Here is a 13,055-nt window from a genome sequence, read left to right as displayed (position 1 = left end):
TTGGATGCCATCCAGTTGGCAGGCGCACACATCATATCAAGGGTGGGCCTGGAGTCCACACTCTATATAAAGACTCCAATTTGCCCCCATCGGGGCGTTCAGCTTTTATTCTAAGTGCCAAGATGAGTCTCAGCACCAAGGACAAAAACACAGTCAAGGCCTTTTGGGGCCTGGCATCCAAAAAGGCAGACCTCATCGGGAATGAGGCCCTGAGTAGGTAAATACGACGCCGGCGAGGATGAGACCCGCGTCATGTGAGGATTCCTTAACGCCGGCTTTGTTTGTCTTTGCAGGATGGTCTTTGTGTACCCCCAGACTAAGACCTACTTTGCCCACTGGAAGGACGTAAAACCAGGCTCCCCTTCAGTCAAGAAGCATGGCCAGGTGATCATGGCGGGTGTCAGCGATGCCATTGACAAACTCGACAACCTGACCGACGGCCTGGTGGCCCTCAGCGAGCTACATGCCTTTACCTTGAGAGTGGACCCGGCCAATTTCAAGGTGGGCACACCCGTCATGCTCGTTTGATGCTTTTGAAAAGAGCCGAGTCGTTCAAGTTGTCACATTGCGATAGCTAACTGTCAAGTGAATGGAGTTTGCCTGCCTTTGTTGGATTTATAGCAACAGATAAAATCAAATACTATCATTACTGTGTGTCTTAACTTTGCCTTTTTCATGATTTATCAAAATTTTAATCTTTTAAATTTGAATGCATACCATGGCTACATTAAACTTTCTATGAATTAATCATAGGGATTTGACAGACAAGGATGTTTTTTTGTACAGTTGTGTACATACTAAATGTATTTAAATGAATTAAAGCAACATTTAAGCTAATAAATTTCATGTATTTTCCACACCCAGATTCTGTCCCACTGCATCCTTGTGGTGATGGCCATGCTGTACCCGAAGGATTTCACCCCAGAGGTCCATGTTTGCATGGACAAATTCCTGGCTAACCTGACCCTCGCCATTAGTGACAAGTACAGATAAATATTTGAATCACACCAAACCCGACATGATTTAATTCAATAAAAGATCAAGAGCAATTGTGTTATGTGCTTTTTTTTGGGGGGGGGGGTCTCTTATGTCTGCATCTTTAATAAGTATTTAAAAGCAGTGTAAAAAAAAGTATAGGGTTTGTTTTGTCTGAGTGAAAAATATGCATTCGATAAATCTTTATTCCGCTGAATTTGAAATATTTGTGCGCATGCGTAAAGGTGTTCTACCGTAGTGTGTTCCTTGTTTCTAGTCGGACACTTTAAGTCTTGCACAAAACAGTCCATACGTCAGGGAAGTTTAGTAAAAATATTAGTTCTTGTTTTTTTGTGTGCGTCCGAACGCCATTTCTTCCTTTTATAAAAAAAAATTGAATCATTATCATTATTATACTCTCGGTCACAAGATGACGTCATATACCACCCGAAGCTCCGTTCTTCGAAGCTGAGCTTTCGCTACGCCTACTGTCGGTAAATTGGTAGCTATTCCCTCCCGTTATCATTGTTTTATTTAGATAGTCTCATAATAGTAGGCCTAACAAAATTCTAAGGATACAGTCGTGTTTAATGCAGCCAACTCACTCACGATTTGTCTCGTAATTTGAATACGTTTTGTGCATTTTGTCAGTCTATACGAGCTAGCTTAAATTGCATTATAATCATATATGCATCATTGTTAAACTGAAATTGTGACTGCACTGAGGAAACTCAAGATTATTGTGTATTTCTAAAAATTGTATTCAATGTCATTGTGTGTGTTTTATATGCATTAGATTATAGTTTGTCAATATTTCATTTTGCAGCAGTGTCTCCCTCAACAAGGATTCTCCAAATTGTCATCAGTACAAGTTTATTGCAGTGAGCCATTCCAGCGAGCTAGAATGCTAACATGATGCTCAACCCGTCCGGCGGCGGCGGCGGGTCCTCAGACGACCAACAAAAATCAGCAGCCGTGTGGCCAAAAATAAGCTTGTACAGAGGCCCCCGATGTGGACACAAAACCAACCCCATCAGTGTCATCCTGGTGAGCTCTGGCAGCCGCGGGAACAAGCTGCTTTTCCGCTACCCTTTTCAACGAAGCGCCGAATGCGCGTCATCCCACACAGGTGAACGTTAGCATCACAGCACAGCACTATTTTGTGAATTTGGCCCTTCATTAAGTTCATTCTGAAATTTCACCTGAAAGTCCAATGCCGCTGAGGCATCGTGAGTCGTTTACAATATGTCAAAGTATAGCTTTAACACTCACGCTGGATCTTATCCCCCATAAGCGAAACAGCGGAATCGCTACGCATTGAATACGACAAGAGAAGCAGAAGATCAGGATGGAGATTCAAGGTACTTTCTTCCTCATAATGTTCATAGTATTCCCGTGATTCACTGACAGCACACACTGGGTTCAAATTTATTTGGTCCAATTGGAGTAATTGCATCAAGAAAAAGAATGTCAGAGTCCTTCCATGTCACGAATTTTCCTTGCAGCCTGTCAATGTCGGCGTGCGTGTTGCATCTTCCCATTTTTTTGTTTGCTTGTTTTGTTTGTTTTCTTTATGGACGCATTCCCATTTCAGCGAGCCATCTTCATTAAGTGACGAGCAGTTGGTAGCCGGGTAAGGCTCTGGAATTCTCCCGACGCACCTTTTCCTTTGCTTCCATCACTCGCGCTGCCTTTTTCTTGGATTTAGGGATTTAGTACGACTGATTAATTTGTTTTGAATAACCTTCTTCTGTTTGTGTGTACATTCCCTTGGAGGAAGAGTGCATTCATTCTGTTCTCTGTATTGCTGAATGTTTTATTTGAAACTGATGAAAATGAAATCAGTCACCCTGTAGCATGTTGCACTCGATGAAATTGGCTGCAAATTTTTTCTTTTTGCCAATCGGTGGGGTAAGTGTGTAGTGCCTTTTTTTCTCCTCCAAAACCTTTCATTGCAGCATGAATTCCCTGCCGCATGAATACTGCTGCTGAATGTTCTTCCACACATAAACACACGCGTAAAATTCTCATTTCTGTGACGACCATATCACAGGAGGTGTGATCAAAACTGCTCCAAAAATTTCTCAGCTTGGAAATCGCTCTTTTTTTAAAAAAAAAATTTAAACTGCCTGGGATAAACCTGGCTTTTCCGTCTTTCAGGTTTTCCGACAGCATCCTTGCAACCATCCTGGCCACCAAGTCCGACATGTGTGGCAAGAAGTTTGAGCTGAAGATCGACAATGTTCGCTTCGTGGGCCACCCGACTCTACTGCAGCATCCGCCCATCATTCAGGTGATTTGGGGCTCGATCATGGACACTTTTCTCCAACTGGAACCCATCAAAATGTTATATTTAGTTTCTTTTCCCCCAATTGCAGGTGCCTAAAACAGATCCTTCCCCCAAGAGGGAGATGCCCACCATGATCCTATTCAACGTTGTGTTTGCTCTGAGGGTAGGGGCAAAAAAAACTCATCAAACACTTCATTAGGTACACCTGCAAAATATGTGGAATATTTTTAATAGCGATATCTCTCAAAACAGCTCATTTTAGTTAAGTGAAATAAATAATTTTAGATATAATAATATCAACATTTGTAATGATGGGTGGAACTCAAATGAAGGGAGGGGTGAGGATGGGCCGTGCTTACAAGTGATAATGTCCCAGTTTTTGCTATCTTTGATGGCAGAGGGGGCTTGGGGCGCGGGGGATGACATATTTGCATGTTTAATCATGTTGCTTGACGAGGGGCCACTTGTTCCTGCATTTGCTGAGTCACGGTGAGTGGCCAACTCAGCTGTCTGAACGGCTGAGTCATGGTTTGGGTGGTGAGATCCGCCCGGCTCCTGAGATGTTGACGCTGGTGAACTGTTAGAAGTATTTTCTTTCTTTTTGTTTTGTTTTACATTGATTAATTTAACTTGACCCCTCCACCACACACAAATACAAAAAGTATTGAAAATACAAAAATACCAGACGACAAATGCACAAATATCAGAAGAATTAAAATATTTAACAAAAAAATTATTACAAATGTTCCAAATAAAATACACAATCATTACACAATAATAATAATAGATTACAAGTGTGTGTTGTGGTGTAACTGTTTTGTGTTTGGCCGGGCCAACGCCGACCCCCCGGTCAATACCAGACTACAAATGCACAGATATCAGAAGGATAAAAATATTTAACAAAAAAATAATTACAAATGTTCCAAATAAAATGCACAAATATCACAAGGATAGAAATATTTAACAAAAAAATAATTACAAATGTTCCAAATAAAATGCACAAATATCAGAAGGATAGAAATATTTAACAAAAAAATAATTACAAATGTTCCAAATGAAATACACAATTATTACACCATAATATTATTACATTACAAAGTGTGCGTTGCGGTATAACTGTTTTGTGTTTGGCTAGGCCAACGCCGACCCCTCGGTCATCAGCTGCATGCAGAACTTGTCTCGCCGGATCGCCATCGCGCTGCAGCATGAGGAGCGGCGCTGCCACTACCTCACCAGGGAGGCTAAGCTCATGCTGGCTGTGCAGGACGAGATCACCACCGGCAGCGAAAGTGAGACCGGCTGACCTTGTCCCCCGAAAAAAAAAAACCCAGTCAGTGTGTCACTTATGGTCTTTTTGTTTTAGTGTGTCCACAGTCACCGTTCAGACAAATTCTGCCCAAGTGTAAGCTGGCCAAGGACCTGAAGGAAGCGTATGACAGGTCTGTTTGTGGCCAAGCTGTCATTTAGTGCTTCGGCTATTTTCACCACCCATGTTTTATTTCAGTCTGTGTACGACCGGTGTGGTGCGGCTGCACATCAACAATTGGCTGGAGGTGAGCTTCTGCCTCCCGCACAAGATCCACCGCATCGGCGGCAACTACATCCCGCCCGAGGTGTTAGAGCGCAGCCTGAAGGCCATCAGGTGCGTGTTGAATGTTAAGAAGACATGAAACCATCTGAACAGTTTTTGTCACCCTTACCGTGACCAACATGATTACGGTTCATTCACGATACTAATTGGAAAATTGAAAACACAACAAAGATGTGATGTACGAAGGGCAGAAATAAAATTTAAAAAATCCCCCTTTAAGATTATGAACCCTTTATATATTATTTTTTTCTAATGTTCCATTTCATGCTTGTGAGTGGCCTCTTTGGGTTATGTGTGTGCACTACACTGATAAAAAGTGAAGTCATCTGAGGACAAGATGTTTTGACTGCCCTCTACTGTCCCCTGTAGGTAGTCTTCAATCATCCCCCCCTCCTTTTTTTTTTAAGTGACTGTTTGCGCAGCCTGAGAATGTGGATTTTCCCAGACTGAAGGTCTTAATTATCGCACGGTGTCGTGTCATCCAGGCCCTATCACGCGCTCCTGTTGCTGGAAAGCGAGAAGGAACTCTTGGCCCAACTTCCCGTCGACTGCTCGCCCGCCATGATGCGCCTCATCAAGACGTGCTCCGCGGTCAAGAACCTGCAGCAGCTGGCTCAGGACACTGACCTGGCCCTGCTTCAGGTGAGGCTGCAGTTTGCACACCTTCATGCTGTAGAGTTACAATCCTAGCGTGTTGCTTTGCTGTCAGATCTTCCAGATTGCAGCCCACCTGGTTTACTGGGGCAAGGCCATCATCATCTACCCTCTGTGCGAGAACAACGTCTACATGCTGTCCCCTCACGCCAACATCTATCTGTGAGTGCCTCCTGTCTACCAGTGTCAGAGGGCTCCAATAAAGTGTGACCGCCCTCACTCAATCTCTCTTCACCCTCTGGACAGATTCTCGCCTCAGGCCGAACAGTTTGCACAGCAGTTTCCCGGTCACGACCTTCCTTCCATGTTGGCTAAGTTTTCCCTGCCAGTCTCTCTGGCCGAGTTCAGGAACCCCCTGGAAGCTCCCGCGCAAGAGGTGTGACTGCATAACAGATATTTTACATTTCAAACATCTCACTCTGTATTGAGGAAACACCTTACATGTCAATTTTAAAGCGTTGAGTTGTTTTTTTCGGAGTTGGAATCAATGGCGCCCTCTGGCGGTGGGTATCAAGCATTGCTTATCACTTCACCTTATTTAATAGTGGCAAAGATATATTGTATGTTAGAAAAATAATTTAATAACACCTTGATTAAAAATAGAGAGAAATGGAGAAAAACAACTGAAATATTAGCACAAAAAAAATGTGTGTGTGCCCCGAGCAGGCTCTGCTGATCCAGATGGTGGTGTGGATGCAGCAACGCCGCCTGCTCATCCAGCTGCACACGTTTGTCTGCCTCATGGTGCCGCCCGCCGAGGACGAGCCCACTTACAGGGATGACGACTTGCCACTGGCCGCGCGGATCGCCGGTGGCCGAAGTCTCGGCACCCCGAGCGCCCTCAGCTTTGGATCCCCAAGTATGACAGCGCTCTCCGTTCGTGTGTGTGATGTCACAAATAAATGTGGCCCACATGTCGCGAGCAGCCAGCAGCGACGACATGACCCTGACCAGCCCCAGCATGGACAACTCCAGCGCCGAGTTGGCCCCCGGCGGCGACGACTCTCCCCTCAACAAAAGGATCTTGCTGACCGAGACCCTGCTGGCCAGCCTGTCTGACCACGACAGACAGTACATCCTCAACATCCCCGCCGCGCAGAACCAGGAGGATCTCCGCATGTTTGCCAGGTCACTTATTATTGAAAATACATGCCATTTTTTTTTTAAACATTTGTCTTAACGGGCCGCAAACATTTTTGTTCTCTAAAAACCCCGGCAGGCTGCTGCACTACTTCCGAGGCCACCACCATTTGGAGGAGATCATGTACAATGAGAACATGCGGCGCTCTCAGCTCAAGACGCTCTTGGACAAGTTCCGTAGCGTGCTGGTGGTGACCAATCACGAAGATCCCATCATTTCCATTTTCCAGTGTCCCGCAGAGTAGAGAATCAGTTGGAGTCGTTCAAGTCGTAGCAGCAGCGCCAGTCGGACGCCGCCAGTCGCGCCATGCGGCTGGGAACTGGCATTTAAAGACAGAAAGAAGGTTGATTTACGAAAAGGGGATCGTTTATTTTTGATGAGCCACTTTTGAGTTATTATTTTTTACATGGTGGTAGAGAGGCCTCGAGATAAGGCGGAATGATGGAGGTGACAGATGTGTTTGGACTGCGGAGGGGGCACACGCTGAGTAATGAGCTTTGCAGATGTCCACCTTCGGGATTCCGGAGGTGGGAAGACGACTGAGGACTTCAGACGGGCTGTTTTTGCGCTTTGAAGGGGAGGCGAGGGCGTTCCAAACATCTGTGGATTCAATGAAACCCCAAGCATCCCACCTCCCCATGAAAAAAAAAAAAAAGACGACCACAGCTCAAGGGTTGATTTAAATCTTGTTTTTGGTGTGTACAACAGCAAAAATTCACTTGGAAAAAATTGAGTTGTAACCCCAGATTTCACTTTCAATCTTTTCGATTTTTGAGAGGTGATAATTGTCCAAAATGTCTTATATTAAGATGAATTAAAATTTTGGAACACAATTTGGAAACACAAGATCTGTGGGCCACGTGGAAACGATTCCTTCGGACTTATTTACATTCTAACGGACGTCGTACTGAATTTCTCCTTCCATGACTTTAAAGCTCAGCTAGATGAAGATGCAGAGCTGCTTTCAAACGAAGGTCGGTGTCACGATCATGCAGAAACTTCCGCATCGCCACAAGGGCGACCCTTCTGCCATCACGGAAGGTAAGCAGAGCTTCACTGAGTTGAATTGATTCAATCTGCGTCTCAATACTTTTGTCCATTTATGTATGGTTACAGGGTTTGGAGGTCAGACGCATTCTCGTCTTTCAGCCACTTTGTCCACCACGCTAACACAAGCGTTCCCCTTGAGGTAAAACCTCAGAGGCTTCTTGGCCCACTCCCCGTGGGACTCGATGCCGATACGCGGTGCCTCCACCATGACCTCGTGCTGGGTGTCTCCTGCAGCAGGATCTGCGTCCTCCAGCCACACCTCAGGGTCGGACGCCAGATCCCGGCGGTCGAATGAGCGTGTGATGTCCAGAGCCTGGCACAGCTTGGAGGGGCCGTTGCACAGCTCCTTGTCCTTGAGAGGCCGAGCTCCGTCTTTGCGCCTGGCGGCCCTCAGCTGCCTCATGACAGCGTGGCCCTGCAGCGGCTCCAGGGAGCGCAGCAGCACAGCGGCGCCGTCACCTGTGTGACATGAGGTCGTATGTTACGCAATTTGATGGCATTGAAGCATCTTCATTCCGAAAATATTTTTTGCTGTGGCACCTGTAGAAAATGAGTTTTAATTGCGCACAGATTTTCATCACAGCAGCAGGGCTCTGTGCCAAGCCCTCTAGAATTTCAGAAGATCACTGCACGTAAATTTAAGCTTGCGATGACCTTGACTGGACACGTTCATGCAGAGGTAGATGCCGTAGATGGGGTACACATAAATGGTGCCGGGCTTCATGAACATGGCCGTGTTTCTCTCTGTGCGCTTGCCCCCCGCAGAATGCGAGGCCTTGTCCTCCCCCCCCAGGTACGCCTCTGTCTCCACCACGCGGCCTCTCAATTCCGTACCGTCCTCGCGCCGCCGCACCAGGACCTGCAGCACACACGAAAGTATGTAAATTACTATATTCTAATAAATAATATTTAGTGCACAACTGACTGTTAGATGTTTTATTTAAAAAATGACTCATGTTTTGTAAACAATTGGGTTTTGATATTGCTCAAACTATTGGTTCCAGCCACCTAGGTGACATCGGTTACCTTGCCGAGGAAAGCTTTAGCCAAAGCGACGCAAGGTTGTGTGAAAAAATCTTCTCCCAGTCTCCTTCGCAGGTCAGTAGTTCGATCATTACTGAAATAAACACTGTGCACCGTCTCATTTAGTTTTGGCTGTTTACGCTCAGCAACTAGTTCTCTTTCATGATTTGCTTTTCTATCGCCTTTGCGTGATGGCAGTTTTCTCTTACGCTCTGCCATTACGTATTACATGAACGTGTCATTTTAATTTACGTTGATTTGTTTGGGAGAAGGAAAGCGCTTCCGTGGTGCTTTGTTTTGATTCAGGGAGAATGGACGAGTGCTAACCAGGAAGTAAATATATGACGTAAGCACTTCGCTCTTAAAGGAACCGCGGACCTTTTAATCGAGCGCTCAGGCGCTGTTTAATAAATAAAACTTTATTATGCGGAATAGTACGTCCAATTTACAGTTCTGATATTTTAGGTTTGAATCCTGGCTAAAATACTTGTAGTAAGATTTCATTTTGTTGCATGAATAGCAACAGTTACCTTCTGCCCTCTAGTGGAATAGCATTTATTTGTTCTGCCTTTCACTATACGTCGCTGGCATAAATCGATCATGAACAGATACATTTGTAATGAATAAATACGGGTTTTCCGACAGATTAAGTGAAAATAGATAATTTCCCACGCCACCTTTTATTGTCTCGTAGCAGATTTGTCATTGATATAGTAGACAGGCAGAACAATTAAATGTACTTCCACTAGATGGCAGAAGAAGGTACCATAAACGTGTAGTCTTTTGCCATTCATTCAAAAAAAAAGAATTCACACGGAGTTAAGAAAAATGGGAATAAAATGATACAAGGTCAGATTAATTCCAGTATTTTAACTCCTATGACATTTTTTTGGGTGACATTTCAGTTTAAGAGGGCCCCGTGATATTTTTTTTAATGTAACAAGTGTGTTTTGTCTTCTCCAGTCTTATTCTTTCACCATCATTTAAAAACAAGTGAGCCAAGTAGGAGGTTATAAATAGAGCCCGCGTGTGCTTTTGCCCAGGAAGTGAACAATGCCAACTTGGCTTCAGGCATTTGGATCCTGACGGTTTCCCTGGCAGACAAACTGTTAGTGACAGACCTTGAAAACAAAAAACAACTCTTTTCCAGGATCATACTGTTTAGAATTGGGTAATACAGGAATGCCTTTGCTCTCCTATTTAGTGAAGATGCCAAAAACCGGCGTGGCAGCCAGCTGGAAATGTGCTGACCGTGTCCAGTCAAGTCGGCCCTTGGGTGGTTTGTTGACTTTGTGAGTCGGATGGCCGTTGAGCATCGGAGAGGCCGCTGTTTGCTTTGCACCTCCCTGCAGCCCCTTCGGCGCCCGCAGAGTCAAGTCTGAGCTGGCGTGCCGTTATGAACACAATCGAATTGCAAAATCCCAACATCTCTGTGCCAGAGATGCTTTTGAAAATCTGGCATCTTCTATGGCACATGTGAAGCTCATTAACTGCAAGAACGAGGAGGACATGTGTATCTCCTCAGCATTTGATGCTTTTAATGATTCATGGCAAATGATTAATGATTCATGCGGCCCTTTCAAGCCTGCGAAGGTGTGGCGTGCAATGCACAGGTGGTCTGCTTCTCATTGGGGTCAAAGAAAAATATGAAGTTCTTACTCCTTTTTGCAGCTGAAGTCCCTAAATGCTTGGGTAGACGATTTTGTAATTATTTGACCACCTGCTTTGCTATTGCAAAATATCAGTAACAGCCTTGTTTCACTTCTGTTTTCCCGTCGGTGAAACATTTTCCGTTAATTCAAGTCAATAGACAACGAATATGACAGTGAGCGAAATGTCATTAAAATGTTAGCGTTAGCCATCATCCAGCTGTGTACTGGAGCGCCCCTGCTGACCTTTCGTGTTTTACTTTGTCATAAAGCTTTCAAATGTCAGGCAGTAATTTTTTTTTTCCAGACCCGTGTCTACAGTGTCTTTTAGTGCCCTCTGATTTTTTATAAACCCCCTTCCTTCTGCTGCAATGTTTAGCAGCAGGAACAGCAAACATGAAGTAAGCCGCTCTCGAGAGCAACCATGGCGCCAAAAAAACAACACGAAGCTCACTCTAGGCTCCCGCAAGACATGATCGTTCCTCCAAAAGGAAAGAGGAAACATTTCTTAATTCATATGACAGTGTTCTTTTAGTTAGGCATTAGCCTGCCGCTCAACCCTTTTATCGGAGTGTGATGGATGAGGCTTCAGGACGGCCTAAAGGTCCCGAGTCGCTTGCTAATTGCAGCTTTTACCCCGGCCTTAACCGACGTCTGTCCTGGAGGAAAAACGTCGCCATTCATTAACCCCCTCCCCACCCCCCTGTTTTCGTGCTTTATCAATCAGAGACTCCCAGCAGGCTCGTCAACGTGTCTTCCGTAGCTCAGTGCGTGTTAAGTCAATTGTCCTGGGAAGTCTAATGAATGGACTCCCGTGGCAGATCAGAAGCAATTAAGAGAACCTCTCCAAATTAGCTGAACTCACCCAGTTGTTTTATATATATATATATATATATATATATATATATATATATATATATATATATATATATATATATATATATATATATATATATATATATAATTTTATAATATATTTTTGTCCAATATTTTGTATTTTTTTACATTTGTCTGGTATTTATTATTTGTTTATTTTAAAACCAATTAATTAAAGAATAAAAAAATAATTTGTATCAAAGATTTTGGTATTGATCTCTAATTTTGGGGCATTTTGAATCTAATGTTTGTATCTGTATCTCGTATTTTATTTTTTTTTCTAACATTTATTGTTCTCCTATCTATCTATCTATCTATCTATCTATCTATCTATCTATCTATCTATCTATCTATCTATCTATCTATCTATCTATCTATCTATCTATCTATCTATCTATCTATCTATCTATCTATCTATCTATCTATCTATCTATCTATCTATCTATCTATCTATCTATCTATCTATCTACCTATCTACCTATCTACCTACCTACCTACCTACCTACCTACCTACCTACCTACCTACCTACCTACCTACCTACCTACCTACCTATCTATCTATCTATCTATCTATCTACCTACCTATCTATCTATCTATCTATCTATCTATCTATCTATCTATCTATCTATCTATCTATCTATCTATCTATCTATCTATCTATCTATCTATCTATCTATCTATCTATCTATCTATCTATCTATCTATCTATCTATCTATCCCTCTCTCTCATTTTTCTATATTTGTGTATTTTTGTCAAATTTGACCTCACACCCAAGTCAACAATAGGCAAGTGTAATTGTACTTAATGTTTACGCAAGTGACCTTAACTGAATCTGCTATCTTTAGACTTTCCCTCGGTAGCTCTTCATGCGCCTTAATGGAGACACAGATAAGAAGACATTTCCAGGAAACGGAGCCTCTCGTGCACTAAAAAACCTCAGCCGAGGACGATCGCTTTGCCCCCTTGTCAGCACGTCTGAAGCCTTCCGCTTCCCATCATCCATCTCCCATCCGCCGGAATATTCCCAGGTGGAGCCAAGCTGTCGCTCAAGATGTGATGGAATGCGCTGGTCTTTTCATTAAATGCAGCAGCAAAGTGCTGCATCTCAATCTGAAGCTTCACTCACTATTGCAAAACAGGAATAAGTGACTGCGGGCTTTAGATTAAAAAAAAAAAGATGTGAAAAAGTGTCATCTGTGAGGATAAAGTAGGATGCTTCTATATTCTAAACCACTAAATGTGAGCTAATGTCTGTGCACACATGGGAATCTCATCTGTGTGTGTGTGTTCTCTGATATCTTCATCCCTTCCATCTGTCCACATTGACGGCGTCCCTCTTTATCGTCGTTTGTGATTTACATTTCCTGCTGCATGGAAGATGCATTGCCTTGAGCCCCCTGTTAGCATTCAGCAGCAGACTCCGTTTAATTCTACAAACAAAAGTGAGGGTAATGCTTCAAAACACAGAATCAATCAATCTTCATAATGATGATAATTATTGGATCATATTTGTTCATAAATTTTGTATGGGCTTCAGAAAGCGGTTCCCCACACTTTGTATTCGATCATTCATCATTGCACATCATTTGTATACTAGTATTTAGCATTCAGATAATACTTAATGTGTATTTTCAGTATGAAAGCTCCTGTCAGCATTCTCACCATTAAAAGGATATTGAGGAAATGCAGTCACGTGATGACGTCAGAGTGAATCAGCATTCACACAATAAATCAACCAACTCTCAGCATTTACGAATTTATCCATCACACAACCGTTTCCTTGTTTGCATCTCAACATGCACAT

The 13,055-nt window shown here is 43.4% G+C and overlaps 3 protein-coding genes and 1 long non-coding RNA gene across 8 annotated transcripts; 3 read left to right on the top strand and 1 right to left on the bottom strand.

Annotated features, from left to right (window-relative positions):
• The first annotated feature begins 51 nt into the window (after positions 1-51).
• Positions 52-1,049, top strand: LOC148383961 (hemoglobin embryonic subunit alpha-like). The gene is made up of 3 exons (XM_088357791.1): positions 52-217; positions 294-501; positions 865-1,049. The coding sequence occupies exons 1-3, from the start codon at positions 123-125 to the stop codon at positions 991-993; spliced, it is 432 nt and encodes a 143-aa protein (XP_088213917.1). The 5' UTR covers positions 52-122; the 3' UTR covers positions 994-1,049.
• A 210-nt stretch (positions 1,050-1,259) lies between these two features.
• nprl3 (NPR3-like, GATOR1 complex subunit) lies at positions 1,260-7,484 on the top strand. Of its 4 annotated transcripts, none has more exons than XM_088358426.1 (15): positions 1,260-1,465; positions 1,802-2,104; positions 2,270-2,336; positions 2,570-2,608; positions 3,136-3,268; positions 3,354-3,428; positions 4,401-4,554; positions 4,629-4,704; positions 4,770-4,907; positions 5,342-5,498; positions 5,566-5,672; positions 5,757-5,886; positions 6,177-6,369; positions 6,437-6,638; positions 6,730-7,484. In XM_088358426.1, exons 2-15 carry the CDS (start codon positions 1,888-1,890, stop codon positions 6,893-6,895), a joined length of 1,854 nt encoding a protein of 617 aa, XP_088214552.1. In that variant the 5' UTR covers positions 1,260-1,465; positions 1,802-1,887; the 3' UTR covers positions 6,896-7,484. The 4 variants fall into 4 exon arrangements, with proteins under 4 accessions (XP_088214552.1, XP_088214550.1, XP_088214551.1 ...); XM_088358424.1 differs by having other exon boundaries at positions 1,260-1,469; XM_088358425.1 differs by having other exon boundaries at positions 1,260-1,477.
• Positions 7,319-9,062, bottom strand: mpg (N-methylpurine DNA glycosylase). The gene is made up of 3 exons (XM_088358437.1): positions 8,728-9,062; positions 8,356-8,560; positions 7,319-8,160 (listed from the first exon to the last, which is right to left on the bottom strand). The coding sequence occupies exons 1-3, from the start codon at positions 8,941-8,943 to the stop codon at positions 7,778-7,780; spliced, it is 804 nt and encodes a 267-aa protein (XP_088214563.1). The 5' UTR covers positions 8,944-9,062; the 3' UTR covers positions 7,319-7,777.
• On the top strand, positions 7,778-12,897 carry LOC148383958 (uncharacterized). 2 transcript variants are annotated; one of them, XR_015853489.1, is made up of 3 exons: positions 7,778-8,577; positions 8,706-8,799; positions 9,929-11,246. It is a non-coding gene; the product is annotated as an uncharacterized LOC148383958 (long non-coding RNA). The 2 variants fall into 2 exon arrangements; XR_015853488.1 differs by lacking the exon at positions 9,929-11,246 and adding an exon at positions 12,097-12,897 and having other exon boundaries at positions 7,780-8,577.
• Positions 12,898-13,055: the final 158 nt, after the last annotated feature.

Source organism: Syngnathus floridae, chromosome 17 (genome assembly GCF_059516105.1).
Source record: "Syngnathus floridae isolate MCC-2025c chromosome 17, RoL_Sflo_1.0, whole genome shotgun sequence".
NCBI lineage: Eukaryota > Metazoa > Chordata > Actinopteri > Syngnathiformes > Syngnathidae > Syngnathus > Syngnathus floridae.
This window is presented reverse-complemented; position numbering and strand designations above follow the sequence as displayed.

Excerpts from the sequence above, each read along its gene's own strand:
- nprl3 (XM_088358426.1), top strand. The coding sequence starts at position 1,888 with ATGATGCTCAACCCGTCCGGCGGCGGCGGCGGGTCCTCAGACGACCAA. Across the intron at positions 3,269-3,353 it reads AGCATCCGCCCATCATTCAG|GTGCCTAAAACAGATCCTTC; the intron begins GTGATTTGGGGC and ends CCCCAATTGCAG. Across the intron at positions 5,673-5,756 it reads CCTCACGCCAACATCTATCT|ATTCTCGCCTCAGGCCGAAC; the intron begins GTGAGTGCCTCC and ends CCCTCTGGACAG.
- mpg (XM_088358437.1), bottom strand. The coding sequence starts at position 8,943 with ATGGCAGAGCGTAAGAGAAAACTGCCATCACGCAAAGGCGATAGAAAA. Across the intron at positions 8,561-8,727 it reads CTAAAGCTTTCCTCGGCAAG|GTCCTGGTGCGGCGGCGCGA; the intron begins GTAACCGATGTC and ends TGTGTGCTGCAG. Across the intron at positions 8,161-8,355 it reads CATGAACGTGTCCAGTCAAG|GTGACGGCGCCGCTGTGCTG; the intron begins GTCATCGCAAGC and ends CATGTCACACAG.
- LOC148383961 (XM_088357791.1), top strand. The coding sequence starts at position 123 with ATGAGTCTCAGCACCAAGGACAAAAACACAGTCAAGGCCTTTTGGGGC. Across the intron at positions 218-293 it reads GGGAATGAGGCCCTGAGTAG|GATGGTCTTTGTGTACCCCC; the intron begins GTAAATACGACG and ends TTGTCTTTGCAG. Across the intron at positions 502-864 it reads TGGACCCGGCCAATTTCAAG|ATTCTGTCCCACTGCATCCT; the intron begins GTGGGCACACCC and ends TTCCACACCCAG.